The 15,288-nt window shown below is 39.3% G+C and overlaps 2 protein-coding genes across 2 annotated transcripts; one reads left to right on the plus strand and one right to left on the minus strand.

Annotated features, from left to right (window-relative positions):
• The first annotated feature begins 2,877 nt into the window (after positions 1-2,877).
• LOC106604503 (nuclear transport factor 2-like) lies at positions 2,878-3,638 on the plus strand. The gene has a single exon (XM_045718005.1). The coding sequence runs from the start codon at positions 2,987-2,989 to the stop codon at positions 3,371-3,373; it is 387 nt and encodes a 128-aa protein (XP_045573961.1). The 5' UTR covers positions 2,878-2,986; the 3' UTR covers positions 3,374-3,638.
• Positions 3,639-8,079: 4,441 nt separating this feature from the next.
• Positions 8,080-13,373, minus strand: LOC100195531 (chloride intracellular channel 2). The gene is given in 6 exon segments (NM_001140560.1): positions 8,080-9,758; positions 10,274-10,455; positions 10,780-10,883; positions 10,970-11,095; positions 11,647-11,756; positions 13,095-13,373. Coding segments are annotated over 6 exon segments (738 nt in total). The 5' UTR covers positions 13,149-13,373; the 3' UTR covers positions 8,080-9,596.
• Between the last annotated feature and the right edge of the window lie 1,915 nt (positions 13,374-15,288).

A 15,288-nucleotide genomic window follows, 5' to 3' on the forward strand; every position in this document is an offset into this window, starting at 1 on the left:
TAAGTAAAAAATTACACACCAACCAACCATACACCTATATACCGCTATTTCATAAAGAATATCAAAACATCTTATAACTCTTCTGCAGTAAAATCTCATACACCCAGGTACTTCACTGCAGCTGCCACCTACACTCATTAAAAAACCCACTGCCCCATTCCAATACTTTGACTCTATTTTCTCCTGCACCATGCCTATGGCCTGGAAGGATGGGGCACCCCCACTAAACACACCCTGTAACTCTTCAGAAGTCAAATCTAATTTACCCAAATACTTCTCTGCAGCTGCGACCGCCAACATCTATTTTCTGTGATTTACATTCCATTTCTGCGTTACAGTTGATAACCATTGCTAAGAAGCCAACCTTTCTGAAGCTCAAAACACTCAATGGCCTATCCTTCTGTACTGACACAAATCTACTACTCACTGGGATCACAGTTGCCAGGTCAAGCAAATATTTCTAGCCCAATGACCACTCAAGACCTGCCCAAAAGGCTTGAAAACTAGCCCAAGTATTTTTTTCACAGCAAGAGAGGAGGCCATATATATACAATAAAACATTTTTCTATAACATTATCGAGCCAACTAAGAAGGAATATCATAGTAACTTGTAACGACGTTAGAAGCAAAATGTAGGTCTCCTCAAAATAATAATTATTGCAAGATATGATGTGACGTAATAAAGGAATTTGAATATGTGCCAAAAGAAAAGGTAATCGCCCTTATTAAACTCACCAGATCATTTGCACAAGGGGGTATGGTATATGGCAAATATACCACGGCTAAGGGCTGTTCTGAAGCATGACGCAACTCGGAGTGCCTGGATACAGCTGTTAGCCGTGGTATATAGGCCATATACCGCAAACCCCGGGGGTGCCTTATTGCTATTATAAACTGGTTAACAACGTAATTACAACAGTAAAAAGTAATATTGTGTCATACCCCTGGTATATGGTCTGTTATAAACAGGGTGGTTCGAACCCTGAATGCTAATTTGCTGACAGCCGTGGTATATCAGACCGTATACCACTGATATGACAAAACATTTATTTTTACTGCTCTAATTACGTTGGTAACCAGTTTATAATAGCAATAAGGTCCCTCAGGGGTTTGTGATATATGGCCAATATACTACGGCTAAGGGTTGTACATAGGTACTTTGCGTTGCATCGTGACTTATAACAGCCCTTAGCCGTGGTATATTGGCCATATACCTCACCCCCCGGGCCTTATTGCTTAAATATACCACAGCTTTCAGCCAATCAGCATTCAGGGCTCGAACCAGGTTTATAATTGTAAATATATCCCCTTTGCACATGTGCATAACTGTAGATACACCGACAGGAGATCTCAATCTATGAGCAAGAAAAACTTGGATGAACATAAAAAAAACTAATGTTAGGCTATTTTCTGGCAATTGTGCTGTTATTATGTGCCAAAGGTTAAGACTACAAATGGCCCATTTGCGAGATTGATTTATCATTCCAATAGGCATAGGCTACAGACTAAAATCTTGGTTTATGATTGTAATTCAATTTTGTCATGGTTTGCTTTGATAAAAGCAGGTAGCCTTATAGCCCCTGATAGGCCTACATCTCATTTCAGATAGTCTACAGTAGCCTAGACATGATGTAGGCTAGATGTAAACTGAACGATTTAGCAGTTTGCTTAGTTCAAATTAACAGACTAATTTATTCAACATGAATAGCGAGGTGATGAAGAGGTAAGAAGTGCTTGTGTTTATCAATAGCCTGCTGGAATAGGTTACTGAGGATGGGGTAATAATTTCAATCACTGAATTAAATATTAATAATATGTATATGAACTGAATATACTTGTCAACAACAGCCAGTGTTTACTTTTTAGAATTTGTTTTACCTGTAGCCTAATCTGACAACTGTTACCGCAATTCTGATGCGTTCTATCAACTGATCGGCAATTGCGATAGAGCTTTTAAAATTTCCAATTTAATTAACTAAACATGTCCATTAATAATTGCATAGTAACACAAGGCTACAACAACAATAAACTGAAGTTATAGGCTATATTTATTAAATTCGTTTGCCAGCTCCAGGTAGACTACACAAATGCCACAAATTGATTTGCAATGACTCCAGTGATATCGTCATTTCAACATATTTATTGTATCAAATGGTAGCCTACAATGGCATATACAACAAGGCTACCTGATGGCCAACAGAGGCAAATGTATAATTCTTCACATTTAGCCTAATGTCAGTTTCATTGAGGCCTTTTCCCCATAAAAATAACCACGCGAGGGAGTTCCATAACTTCACATTTCCATTCGGACAGCCCCCGAGACCGAATAACTGAACATGCATAAAGCACTTCGCTTGATACCGTTTTCTTTCAAATTAAGCAGTCGACATTAGAATGCAGTTTAAACCACCTCCGAGCGAATTTATGTAATGCGCTGTAGTGCGCCCAACGTCTTTTTCCAGTGCTTTGTCTCCGTTATTTCTTGATGTGCATCAGTTCTAGTTTATTAATATGTTTTATGGAAGATGGGTTGGAAATAGGTGTCTCCATAATGACAATATACCCTACCTACAACTGGTAAAAAGTTATATATATATCTCGCTCTCTCTATATATAGAGAGAGATTAGATTAGATTAGATAGATAGATAGATAGATAGATAGATAGATAGATAGATAGATAGATAGATAGATAGATAGATAGATAGATAGATAGATAGATAGATAGATAGATAGATAGATAGATAGATAGATAGATAGATAGATAGATAATGGCGGTCGGGGTGCAATTTAGAAGTAGCCCAAAAACCCGCGACAAATACATTTTCACCCGCTACATCGTTTTCAAAGTAGCCTAAACGCAGGTAAACCGCGAACAAGGAAACACTGACTGGGATCATCTCAGGATTCATGGGGAGAGACCTGTTGTGCATCCACACTGGATTACTAGCTAGTTGCATATTAAGATTCCAACCTGCACTTTGAATCATGGCAAGCAAACCGGTGTGGGAGCAGATAGGTGCAGGATTTGTGCAACATTATTACCAACAGTTTGATTCTGATAGAACCAAACTCGCTGATCTCTATACTGATGCGTCATGTTTAACATGGGAAGGAGTTGGTTTCCAGGGGCATAAAGCCATTATGGAGAAGATCACTAGCTTACCGTTCCAGTCAATTCAGCACAGCATCACCGCACAGGACCACCAGCCCACGCCAGACAGCTGTGTAATGAGCATGGTGATGGGACAGCTCAAGGTTGACACGGACCAGGTGATGGGTTTTCAACAAACATTCCTGCTGAAGAACGTGGATAACAAATGGATCTGCACAAATGACATGTTCAGATTGGCACTACATAATTTTGGAGCATAGGAGGAAATAGAAGGATCACGTACCTTCCAGAGTTAGCTTTTTATATTACTTTTGAACTTTACATGTGTGTGTGAGAGAATGACTGTCAGATTCTTGTCTTCAATAAACTCATTAACCAGTTATTCTGTATTAGGAGGAAATTGAGACAAATGTGTTCTGGACAGTTAACTGCATACTGTTACAGTGGTGGTGACTTGTGATGTCTGGACATGGTGCATAGGAATACAACATAATAAATTCATTCCGAAAAAAAAAAACATTTAAATCTCAGGATTCATCACTCACTTCCGGGTTCTGAAGTCATGTGACTCACTTATCATTGACAGTTCGTCTCTGTGGCGGTGTCATAAAAAGCTAAAGATTATGTCTTATGTCAACTTAAACTATGTGTTGAATATATACAATTCCTGTTATGTTGATGCAAACCAGATACAAAGCCATGGTACAAACTTACATGGATGACATAACTCGTCATATAACATTTTATTTTATATAGCCTTACATTGAAATTAGACTTTAACACATCATACATGGTTTTTATTTTGAAATTGAGCACCACAATAATGTATGTAGGAAGTTATTCTTGCTTTCAGCACAATGTTTTCAGCAAAATGTTTCACCTAAGAATGAGCAGATGAGATGATGTACACCAGGTGTGTCAAACTCATTCCATGGAGGGCCTAGTGTCTGCATGTTTTTGTTTTTTCCTTTCAATTAAGCCCTAGACAACCAGGTGTGGGGAGTTCCTTACTAATCAGTGACCTTAATTCATCAATGAAGTACAAGGGGGAGCTAAAACCCGCAGCCACTCGGCCCCCATGGAGTTTGACACCTGTGATGTTTTGCGAGACACCAGATTGTTTTCAACAGCAATTTCAGAAACCTGTGCAGACACGCTTATGATAACCTTATCAATCACTTACAACAGTCTGGGCCTTTTGATCATACTCCTATTTCCTGTTTATTAGAAACCTTTCATTTTGACAAAGAGACCGCTAAAACCCAGAGCAATGACACACCACCCTATGTCATTCTTTGTGCCCTTTTGAACTTTAGTGTTTTATTTTCTACGGATCACAAGGTTATGTATGATCAAGGTTATGTGTGAAATGTAAATGATTGGATAGTTTTGCAAATACATATACAACAATATTTATTTATTTATTTATTTATTTATTTATTTATGTACAACATTCAAATGACTTCCCATATAAACTGACATTAGAAAAGCAGGGCACACAATTATCTTTGCCAGTAATTGTGTGTTGCTTCATGTTAGGACAATGAGAAATGGCTGAAGACTACCGAGTGAGCGATTTCCCTGATGCTTGCCTAATGATGGTCTCTAAACACAAAATTATGTAGACAACTGTTACTTAAAGGGGTACAAATGCATGTCACTCTAGTGGAACCTTTTAAGGTATGCCCATTGTACCGTTAGTTATAGGTACATAATTGTACCCTCGCAGTTCATACCATTAAGAGCCAATTGTATACTTTAGGGCAGTGGTTCCCAACTTGGGGTACTAAAATGCAGATGAGAGGGTACTTCAGGAGTACTCCAGCCAGAGTAAAATTAATTTGGTGGTACAGTAACCAAAAAAGTTTGGGAACCACTGCCTCAGGGGATGAAACATGGTTGTTGCATTCAATGGCTTTCAGTCCTGTAGCCTTCACCAAGTGCCAAAGTTAATATTTTATCATATAAACTTTTTATGACAATACATTACATATATCATAAAGCAATACTTTGACAGTCTAGTTTTATCCCAACACAGTGGTCTGAAATCAGAAGTTACATTATGCTGGCTTTCAAAGTGATATTCATTCCTGTTTGAAGTGAGGAAATCCCAAAATGTGAACTTTTAACCACCCACAACCTGCATTTAGCATGACTGCCACAGTAGGAATAATTTATATGAGACTACCTAAACCATTTAAACAGGAACAACTATCTCAGTAACGGGTGCAATAATTATTAATAGATTGGATTAGTAATTTAAAAATAATGTTTTTTGTCTTTGTGTAACATAAGATCAATCTATCAATCAATCAATGTACATGCAAAATCACACAATGTGCATCTAAAAACAAACATATAGATTTTTTAAAAATTTAAATCAACTAGCAATACAGCATGCTGGGCAATATACTAATGAAGGGTGTGGTTTTGTACCCCGGGGAACAATACCGTACCCTAACCATACCCTTTTTTCTGAGAGTGTAAGACAAATAGTAAGACAAAGAAAATAAACAAAGAGACCACAACATATTTCTAAAGAGTCTCTGTGCTTAAAAGGGGCCTTGATCAGAACAGTGATACATGTTGTTCCACCATGTTGTCTGGGATAGGATGAACAACCCATTAGAACAAGAAAATGGTTTCAGTCACATATAATGAATTTGAGGATGCTGACTGGCCACTGATTGCTATTGGAGAGTAAACATTTGTAGGGCCCTCTGAACAAGCAGAGATAGGCCCCAGTTGCTTTGACAGTCCCCTGAATTGTGTCTATGACGATGGGCCCATCACGTCAAAACCATTAAGACTGAGACTGGGTGACATGACGATGTATCGATCCCGTCGTGATGGATGGTCGAGTAAGATATAAAAGTGAAGTTCGCAGTCAAGGTAAGGTAGTGCTGTCCAGAGCCACCTAAGCTATTGTCATCATGCTGTCCTTAGCACTGTTCTACATTTTAGCTGTTATTTGCCCTGCCAGACGGACGCATGCTCTACCACTGTATCCAGACACAAGCTTGGAACCCCAAGAAGGTAGGCAAGAGAATCTGTGGTGTCTTTGAATTCTTTTGATCTGACCGTGTCTATGATGTTCTATTTTAGGGCATGTCTAGCTGAACCTTCATTATGAGACATACTGTAAGATGTCTCATCTTTTCTTGGTGTCATTTATAGTGTTTAGATTTCTGGTATTCATTCTTAGATCCCTATGCATAATGTTGTGAGGGCAATGTTGAACTCTGAAAGTGTCAGTTCATTATCGACAACCATGCCAAAAGTTTGGACACAGTTACTCATTCAAGGGTTTTTTATTTTACTATTTTCTACATTATAGAATAATAGTGAAGACATCAAAACTATGAAATAACACATATGCAGTCATGTAGTAACTGAAAAAGTGTTAAACAAATCAAAATATATTTTATATTTGAGATTCTTCAAAGTAGCCACCCTTTGCCTTGATGACAGCTTTGCACGCTCTTGGCATTGAGTATGTTTTGACCATGAAAGCTTGCTATCTAGGGTTACACCCAGCAGTTTAGTCTCCTCAACTTGCTCAATAGCCACATTATTCAATAATAGATCTAAACGAGGTTTAGGGTTGAGCGAGTGATTTGTCCCAAAAATTATGTTTTTAGTTTTTGAGAGATTTAGCACCAGCCTATTGCCAGTTACCCATTCTAAAACTGACTGGAGCTCTATGTTAAGTGTCTCAATTATTTATTTTACGGTTGCAGCCGACATGCATACTGTTGAGTCGTCAGCGTACATAGACACATTTTTTGGTTACTACATGATTCCATGTGTGTTATTTCATATTTTTGATGTCTTCACTATTATTCTACAATGTAGAAAATAGTAAAAAATAAAGAAAAACCCTTGAATGAGTATGTGTGTCCAAACTGATACTGTGGGTCTACCATAGATGACAAATGGGGATAGATTTTCCTCTGAGAACATTGAAGGCAGTAGCTATTTTGACAGTTAACTTCAGTCGGAGTCTGGAATTTTAACACCAGTTTTGAGTAACATGACATTGGGTTTATTGGAACTTTCAGCAATGGTGTGAATGTCAGTACTGAGATAATACTGTTTGATTATTGAGAGCTGTTTGGTCTGAGCAGTGCTGATCCAGCAGTTGGTGGCAGAGGTGGAGGATGGAGAGAACACTGAACTGACTGACCAGAGAGAGGAGAAGAATCTCTACCCTCTCCTGCTGCAGCGCGAGGGAGTCAGGGATACATGGAATAAAGCAGGTGAGGAGAGACAAAACCTACAATGAAGATACCAAGGATTGGACGTGAATGTTCTGATATCCCTTGACTCTTTGCCGTATGCAGAGGAGTTAGTCAAAAGGACAGTTGGTTTTATTCGAAGCAGCTAGTCACCCATATAACATGATGAGGTCTATATTTACTGGGTTTATTTTCTCAATTTTCCTTCAGGAGCTAAAGATTCTGTGCAGCAGGATAAATTTGTCAACATGGTAAGTGTGCTAGACATTTCTATTGACTGTGTGATACAAAAGAACCCTCTGGTGAACCTGTTCTATTCTATTAGATTCTATATGGATCAATGTGTAATAAAATATATTCTGTCTGTTTTTTTAGGTTGATGATCTGAAGGTGGTGGTGTTGAAGCTCGCTGCAGCCGACAAGCTTCGCTCTCAGGGCTTCCTTCGTTCTGAGCAGAACTTGCCGAAAACTAACAAGAGAGGTGAGTAAACAACGTTATCCTGGACCGACTCTGTCGCCACACCGTTCCTTCTGTGTTCCTTATGCTCATAGTAAGAGCAGGTGTTTGCTGAGGACAATTGAAAGCACAGTATCGCGTCAAAACGTAAGAAAATACCATATATATGCTGGCATATTTACAATGCAATAAAGCGTTTGGTAAGGATGTTTAAGTAAGGACTGTCTCGTCGAAGGTGAGCTGGAGTAACTACCCATTGGGCACACACTGGTTGAAGCAATGTTGTTTATTGAACTAACGTGGAATAGACGTTGAATTAACGTCTGTGCCCGGTGGGTATAGCCTAGCAGGATACAAACAGTAGATTATGTAACATGTGTCTATTTTTTGTGGCTTTCTTCCCTGGATAGCATGCTTCTGGAAATACTGTGTGACAAACTAGAAGCTGTGCGGTGAAGGAGGATAAGAGACGTTTCGACAATGCCTGGACAATAACACCTTATCTTGCCACCCTCGCCCCAAGCTGTGTCCCTTATTACATATTAAACGTACATCCCCAACACAATGTTTATACTTATAACCCTAGACTCAATTATTTATGAAAATATATTTTTTAATCCGGTTGAAAAGGGTCTTGTATTGAGACTGGCTGATAATAAAATGAAATATGTCGTGTGGATTGAACGGAACAACTTTGTTTTTGAGAGACCAACACTGTGTAAGATTGCATATTAATTTCTATACAACTACACAATGTACATGCCTCGAACCAATGCTTGGAAGCAGAATGAAGTCAACAACATTAAACACTAAAACTAGGCGTCAACTATATCTTAGTTGACTAATTTAGAAATGCACAGTAAATACATATTTTGTGTAATCATACCACATAAATCACTGACTGCATATACTGTATATGGGATGCTTTAAAATGATCAGCAAACACACACACACACACACACACACACACACACACACACACACACACACACACACACACACACACACACAAACACAAACATACACACTCAAGGGTCAGACATTTTCTTTCACATCATAGTTTGAACAGGTGTACTGTATTATAGTAAAACATATTTTCTTGATACCTAAACTTATTTACATGCTAATTGACTGTAGTCTTGTTGGTGAGAGCTTAATATTCTGAGTGGTAATGGTAACCATCAACAATAGGTTTTGTATCACTAGTTTCATTCACACATAAACATAATTAGAATACACTCATATATTCTTATAGTATGGCTGTGAAGGTCATAGACAACATGTAAGAACTATATATTTACACTATGGACAAAGAAACTCACTAAATTAGATAGACAGTCAAATTGCACACTTGGCCTATTTAGTGTGGCATATAATGAAATTTGCCAGTATAACTACATGAAATAAATAGTCTGTACTTGACTTCATACATAGACCTTAGTTACTGTAGCAGCCTACTATTACACTCTCTGTAAAACATATGGCATTGTGCTTCATCTTGTGCATGCCCTATAGTGCTAAATTAACATAATGCACATTAAGCAGGAGGGGGTCTCTTTGTGAACTTTGATTTCTAGAATGCCTATCTGCATCCTCATGCAGGAATTTATAAATGTTGATTTTTAAACAGTTGACTTGAGATATTTCAATAATGATTGCTGGCCCCTCCCAGAATTCCTTCATGTTTTGTGAATGTGTTACCATTTCCATGGTAACAGTAAAAGAGGAAATGTTGTGCAATAGTTGTGTAATGGTTGTGTAATTGTTGGCTAAAGATTGGTTATAGGTTTACAGCCTCTTATTGGCTACGTCCAGGTAAGCCTTCTCGATCTCGATGTTGGCAGGGCAGGTCTGACTGAACTCCTCCCTCTCGTAGGCATTGTTCAGGTACCTCCATACACCAGTGAACTGGACCGGGATGTCAAAGTCACAGTACTTCTTGGCAGCAATCTATCAAATAAAACCAATCCAAATAAAACCAAACCAAAACAGTTGAATTGTGAGACACTATAAACAATAATAGTCATATTACACTATTAAAGTAATGGAGAATAGAGAATATGTGCGGAGAATGTTCCCAATGGTTCAAAATGGAGTTATACTTCTCCTAGGATTCTTAAACATTTTTTAAATTGAACCTTTATTTAACTAGGCAAGTCAGTTAAGAACACATTCTTATTTACAATGACTGCCTGCCTACCAGGGAACAGTGAGTTAACTGCCTTGTTCAGATTTTTACACTGTCAGCTCAGAGATTCGATCTAGCAACCTTTCAATTACTGGCCCAACGCTCTAACCACTAGGCTAACTGCCACCCCAAAATTATTAGAAAGTAAGGATTAGAAAGTAAGGAAAGGAAGTGTCATTGCATAGGTTGTGTACTATAGTCATAAGACATGCCTAATACCAGAAAATAATCAAATTCATATTTCAAACCGTTTATGTCATATGCCTATTTGTCTCACCTTGATGACATGCAGCTTGGGCAGCAGGTTGCAGTCTGCCAGGGTGAGATGGTTGCCATCCAGGAACTTCCTCTTGGAGACGAGGATGTTTTCTCTGGAGTTTTGGTTAATCTCTTCAGGGACGGGGGAGGTCAGGTAGAGATCCAGACGCTTGAACTCCCGCAGCAGCGCCTTCTCATGGACTATGGATTTAGAAAGAGACGCAGGCATGTATGTCAGACAGGTCTGGAGCTTTGGAGATTCCTTATGTATAAAAAAAGCACTTTCAGTTGAAATTCTCCATTGAGCAGGCTTTACAGACCAGGAGAAGGCTTGGGCTGGGCCCTAAAATTCACATCAAACCAGCATTTCATTAAGGCATACGCCAGTGCCAGTGTGCTTTAATAACTGAATCATGGGCATTGTTGGAATTCCATTAGTATATTTAATTGTCATATTTTTCCATTGCCTCATAAGACATGGTCTAATCTAAAACATGAATGTGGACTGACTGAAACTTTACTTACAAGTACTGTTGGCTGGGCTATTCTTGATGAAAGCGGAAAACTTGGCGAAAATGTCAGCACCCACGTCAAAGGACTCTTTGCTGAGTGGGCTAAGGTGTGGATACCTGAAGGGAGTGGGATGAGAGGAGTATGAGTTTGTTTGAAGAAAGTTAGTGCCATTCACTTTTTCTTTAATATAAAAGTACTTTACCTGGGAGGGGCCAATGTCTGTTCCAGAAACTCCTCGATCTTGATAAAGTCCGTCTTGAGGGTGCCGTTGTACAGGAGGAACGGAGGGTTGGTCCCAGGTGCCAAATCCTTCAGCTCTGCTGGTTTTCTAGAGTGTACCAGGGCATGGTTGGGTGGAGAGGTGGGCAAAGGGCAGGAAAAAATAAAGGAAGTAGACATGGTCATATATGGGATTATTCCAGCTTTCTATCAATAGATACCATGCTTAATCATTCATTGACACAGTCACAACGAACACAAAGGTTATCAAGCCATGATTCCAGCAATCTATGATTCAGTAAGTAAAACACACTGGCATGGGAGTGGCTACTCAATCACTCAATTATCAGCATCTTTTCAACGTTTCCTGATCCTATTTGCTCACCGGTAATGGTCCTGAGAAATTCACACAAGAAAGGGGATAGATTAAGAAAAGGTGTTTGTTCAATTCTACACAGAGCTCTTTCTCCTTTCTGCAAATGCTTTAGCCTTTCAAGCCCCGCCCTCTATCACCTCTCTGTATCACACCCCATTAAACAGTTTGGTTTCTGAAAAACATCCTTGTTATTGCTGAACTCTTTATAGAGCCCTGTGTGAGGGGAACTTTAAACAGATGAACAGGAATTGGAAGGGCGGGAGGCCAGGGAGGCGGGGGCTTACTTCCTCATGTCGACGGTTGTCACGGTGAACTTGACTCCTTTTAGCCACAGGACCATGAAGAGCCTCTGGCAGAAGGGGCAGTTGCCCATGTTCTCTCCATCGTGGCCAGCCTGAAAGACAAGCAGCATTATTTTTTGAGTTTTGGTTTAGTTATAGCCTGTTGCCAAATCTGTTTGTGCTTTCTTGCCAACTCCTAGGGTCATTGTCACACCAAACAATGACCATAGTAGTTAGCAAAACAATATTAACACATCTGGGACCAGGCTAGTTTATTGGTAGTTTATTTCACAGACAGCAATATACAATAACTCCTCAAACACAGAAGACACATGGTCACACATAAGATAGGGAGCCCTTTCCAAATTCCAATGGTTGATGTTGACATTGTCCATGTTATCCATTACACTAAGTCCTGATCTCCAACCCTGACACAAACACACACACTTGTAGTGTTGGGACTGGCTGGGTTATTTTAAGAAATGCTACTTGAGAGGAAAAGCAGGCATTGAGTTGGAGATGAAGCTAACAGCAATTGACATCCACTCTCCTCAGTGCCCACCTATTGCACATGATATGACAACAGAGTCTGATTACTGATCCACCAACGCTGCTCTACCTCTGGTATGGATAAACAAACGGGATGGTTCTCTGCGTGTGTGTGTGTGTGTGTGTGTGTGTGTGTCTGTGTGTGTGTGTGTGCGTGCGTGCGTGTGTGTGTCCGTGTGCTTCAAATATATACCATTATGTACTGTACGTATATGACTTTACATAGATACAGTCCATATCTACTTATTTGCAATCTTTTTTCCGTTTTGAGAATGTGTCTATGTGTGTTAGAGCATGTGTGTGTGTCAGTGTGTGTGTGTGTGTATGTGTGTGTGTGTGTGTGTGTGTGTGTGTGTGTGTGTGTGTGTGTGTGTGTGTGTGTGTGTGTGTGTGTGTGTGTGTGTGTGTGTGTGTGCCTGCCTCAGCGGGGGGCCAGGCGTTCCCAGTGTGCTGTCTGCTCCTCCAGGGCATGTGGTGATAAGGTGGCCTCCAGTGTCTGGTGTCATTACACAGTGATAAAGGCCACCCTCACTCTCACTGACACACACACACACATGCACGCACACACACACTACCCTCTCAGAGTGCTGTTAAGTGAATATGAAATCTTGCTCAGATGCCAGTGTTTACCCATATCGAACACAACACTACAAGCATTGAGCCATTTTGTGAAATAGAGGCTATGGCTGAAGTGGCTGAAGCTTTACATTAAGTCTTGTACATTTCATTAGCTTTCACATGAAACAATTTTGCGGTATGTTTTTCTCTATTACAATCATCACATCATTTACATCTTTTCACATATAGTTGAAATTACATTCATATGTTAGAATTAACTATGTTAGAATTAATACAAATGATTATTTTCTTATTCTAAACTAAAGGATGAACACAATACTGACCTTTATGAAGAGTTCAATAGTCGGGTCTTTGTCGGAGTTCTGTCTTTGCGCCATTTTTTTCAAAAGCTGGGCTGTGTTGTGCAAAGTTCAGAAATGTTTCTCCAACAAGTGTCCTCGGGTCTCAGCAAAACAAACCTGTTAACTCTGAAGACTCCAAGTCCACGGAAGTAAAACGTCACTCTTCCCTTGAGTCTTCTATATATCTCCGTGCTCTAGTGTGCTGGTTTTTATATGGATCTTAGGAGGCAGTGTAAGACCCTTGTAGCTGGGACGTTTTGTTTGTGGGCTCCTTGAGGCTATCACTCTGAACACACTTTAAACGTAGGAGGAGGGGGAGGGCCCTGAGGATGGGCGTGGTCCGCTCTCATATAAACACAGTGCCAAGCTCTCTCTACAAGGAGAGCCTAAAATAGGTCCTAGTACTTGTCAGTTAATAATGGTTAATCAAACAATGTAGAAATATACTTTCACCATGTGACTTAAAACCATCATATCCCCCTATAATGCCAACCGTAGCGCCATATTGAATACAGTGTTTTGATGATCTGTCACACTAATAACAGTGTACACTTTGACGTTTTTGTCTCTCCCTGTAACGGCCGTCGAAGGGAGTAGACCAAGGCGCAGCGTGGTGAGTGCTCATCATTAACTTTTAATAGAACACTTTCAACAAAACAAGAAAACGAACGACAGCTAAACAGTTCTGTCAGGAACATGAACTAAACAGAAAGTAACCACCCACAAAACCCATAAGAAAACAGGCTGCCTAAGTATGGCTCCCAATCAGAGACAACGATATACAGCTGTCCCTGATTGAGAGCCATACCCGGCCAAAACAAAGAAATACACAAAACATAGAAAACGGAACATAGAATGCCCACCCTAGTCACACCCTGGCCTAACCAAAATAGAGAACAAAAACCTCTCTATGGCCAGGGCGTGACACTCCCTATAAAAAGCATGTACTGTGTTGGAATATACTGGGAACCAGTAACACCTCATTTGGAAATGTTTTGATAACTGGTACTGTATGTCAACAAAGACTGAACGTGTTGTGCTCATTAGTTAACTCTCACTAGATTTTTTGTTTTCACATCGATGTTCTGATGAGGATATTTTGTGACGAGACGCATGAGACACAAATAAACATGACATATTTTTTATGCTGTGTTAGGGTTTGGATTTCTGACCAATTTTTCAAAAAATTTGCCTAAAATGTTCCATAACCTTTACACGGTTAGTTGCCTAAATATAAAACTAACATCTACCAACATCAACACAGCTGTATTCCCTCCCTGGAAAAATGTGTGATAAAGCGTTTATTGAATTTTATTTTGAATATGTCAGGAATGCATGATACCTGGCCAGGCAGTAGATACTAGCCAGCATGATTTTAGTGAAACCACATGGGTGTTTGTGGGAAATGTTGGTGCTTGGTGAGTCACAGGGGAGGGGAAGGTCGTGGTCATTGCGTCATGATGGGAGAACCCCCAGCCTACATCCCCTGGGTGAGGGCATGGAGCAGATGAGTGGCAGGAACTGTAAGGAAACGGAAAGGGTTTAACAAAAATCCGTAAATAGCCACAAGCTTATGATCTAAGGAAGATGATTTGGTCGAGTCTTTAGCCCATCGAATAAAGCAATGATCTACTGATTATCTGTGAGTATATAGGTAAATTTGAATGAGCCAGTCAGCACTTTATCAATGATTTGATTTGATTTGGAGCTCTTTTAGTCCCCATTCGGACTAATCTTCCAAGAGTCCTTAAACATTAAAATACAATTTATAATACGAACACATTTTCACATTTAACACACTATTACAAACATACATAATATACTAACATAATGACCCAATAAATAGTCAATCTAAAAAATATTGATTCTTCATCTACTATAGTCCCCACAACATTTCTATGTATTATATTTAAATGGTTTTAAATCATGTTTAAATTTATATATTGAAAGGTTTCTGGTTTGCTCAGTTAATTTATTCCATTTCTTTATTGCTCTAAATCGAAATGTTATTTTGCCTATTTCTCTTTTCTGTCTGGATAACGCATAGATGGTGGACAATCTATTCCTAGTATTTACGGAATGTCTGTCTCTTACCAACTGAATACCGTTGTGAATAGAACTTGGCCGTTTTAAATTATGCATATTATGAAATAAAATAAGCATGTTTTTTCCAATT

This window comes from Salmo salar, chromosome ssa05 (genome assembly GCF_905237065.1).
Source record: "Salmo salar chromosome ssa05, Ssal_v3.1, whole genome shotgun sequence".
In the NCBI taxonomy this organism is placed as follows: Eukaryota; Metazoa; Chordata; class Actinopteri; order Salmoniformes; family Salmonidae; genus Salmo; species Salmo salar.

Coding starts and splice junctions, on each gene's coding strand:
- LOC106604503 (XM_045718005.1), top strand. CDS start 2,987: ATGGCAAGCAAACCGGTGTGGGAGCAGATAGGTGCAGGATTTGTGCAA.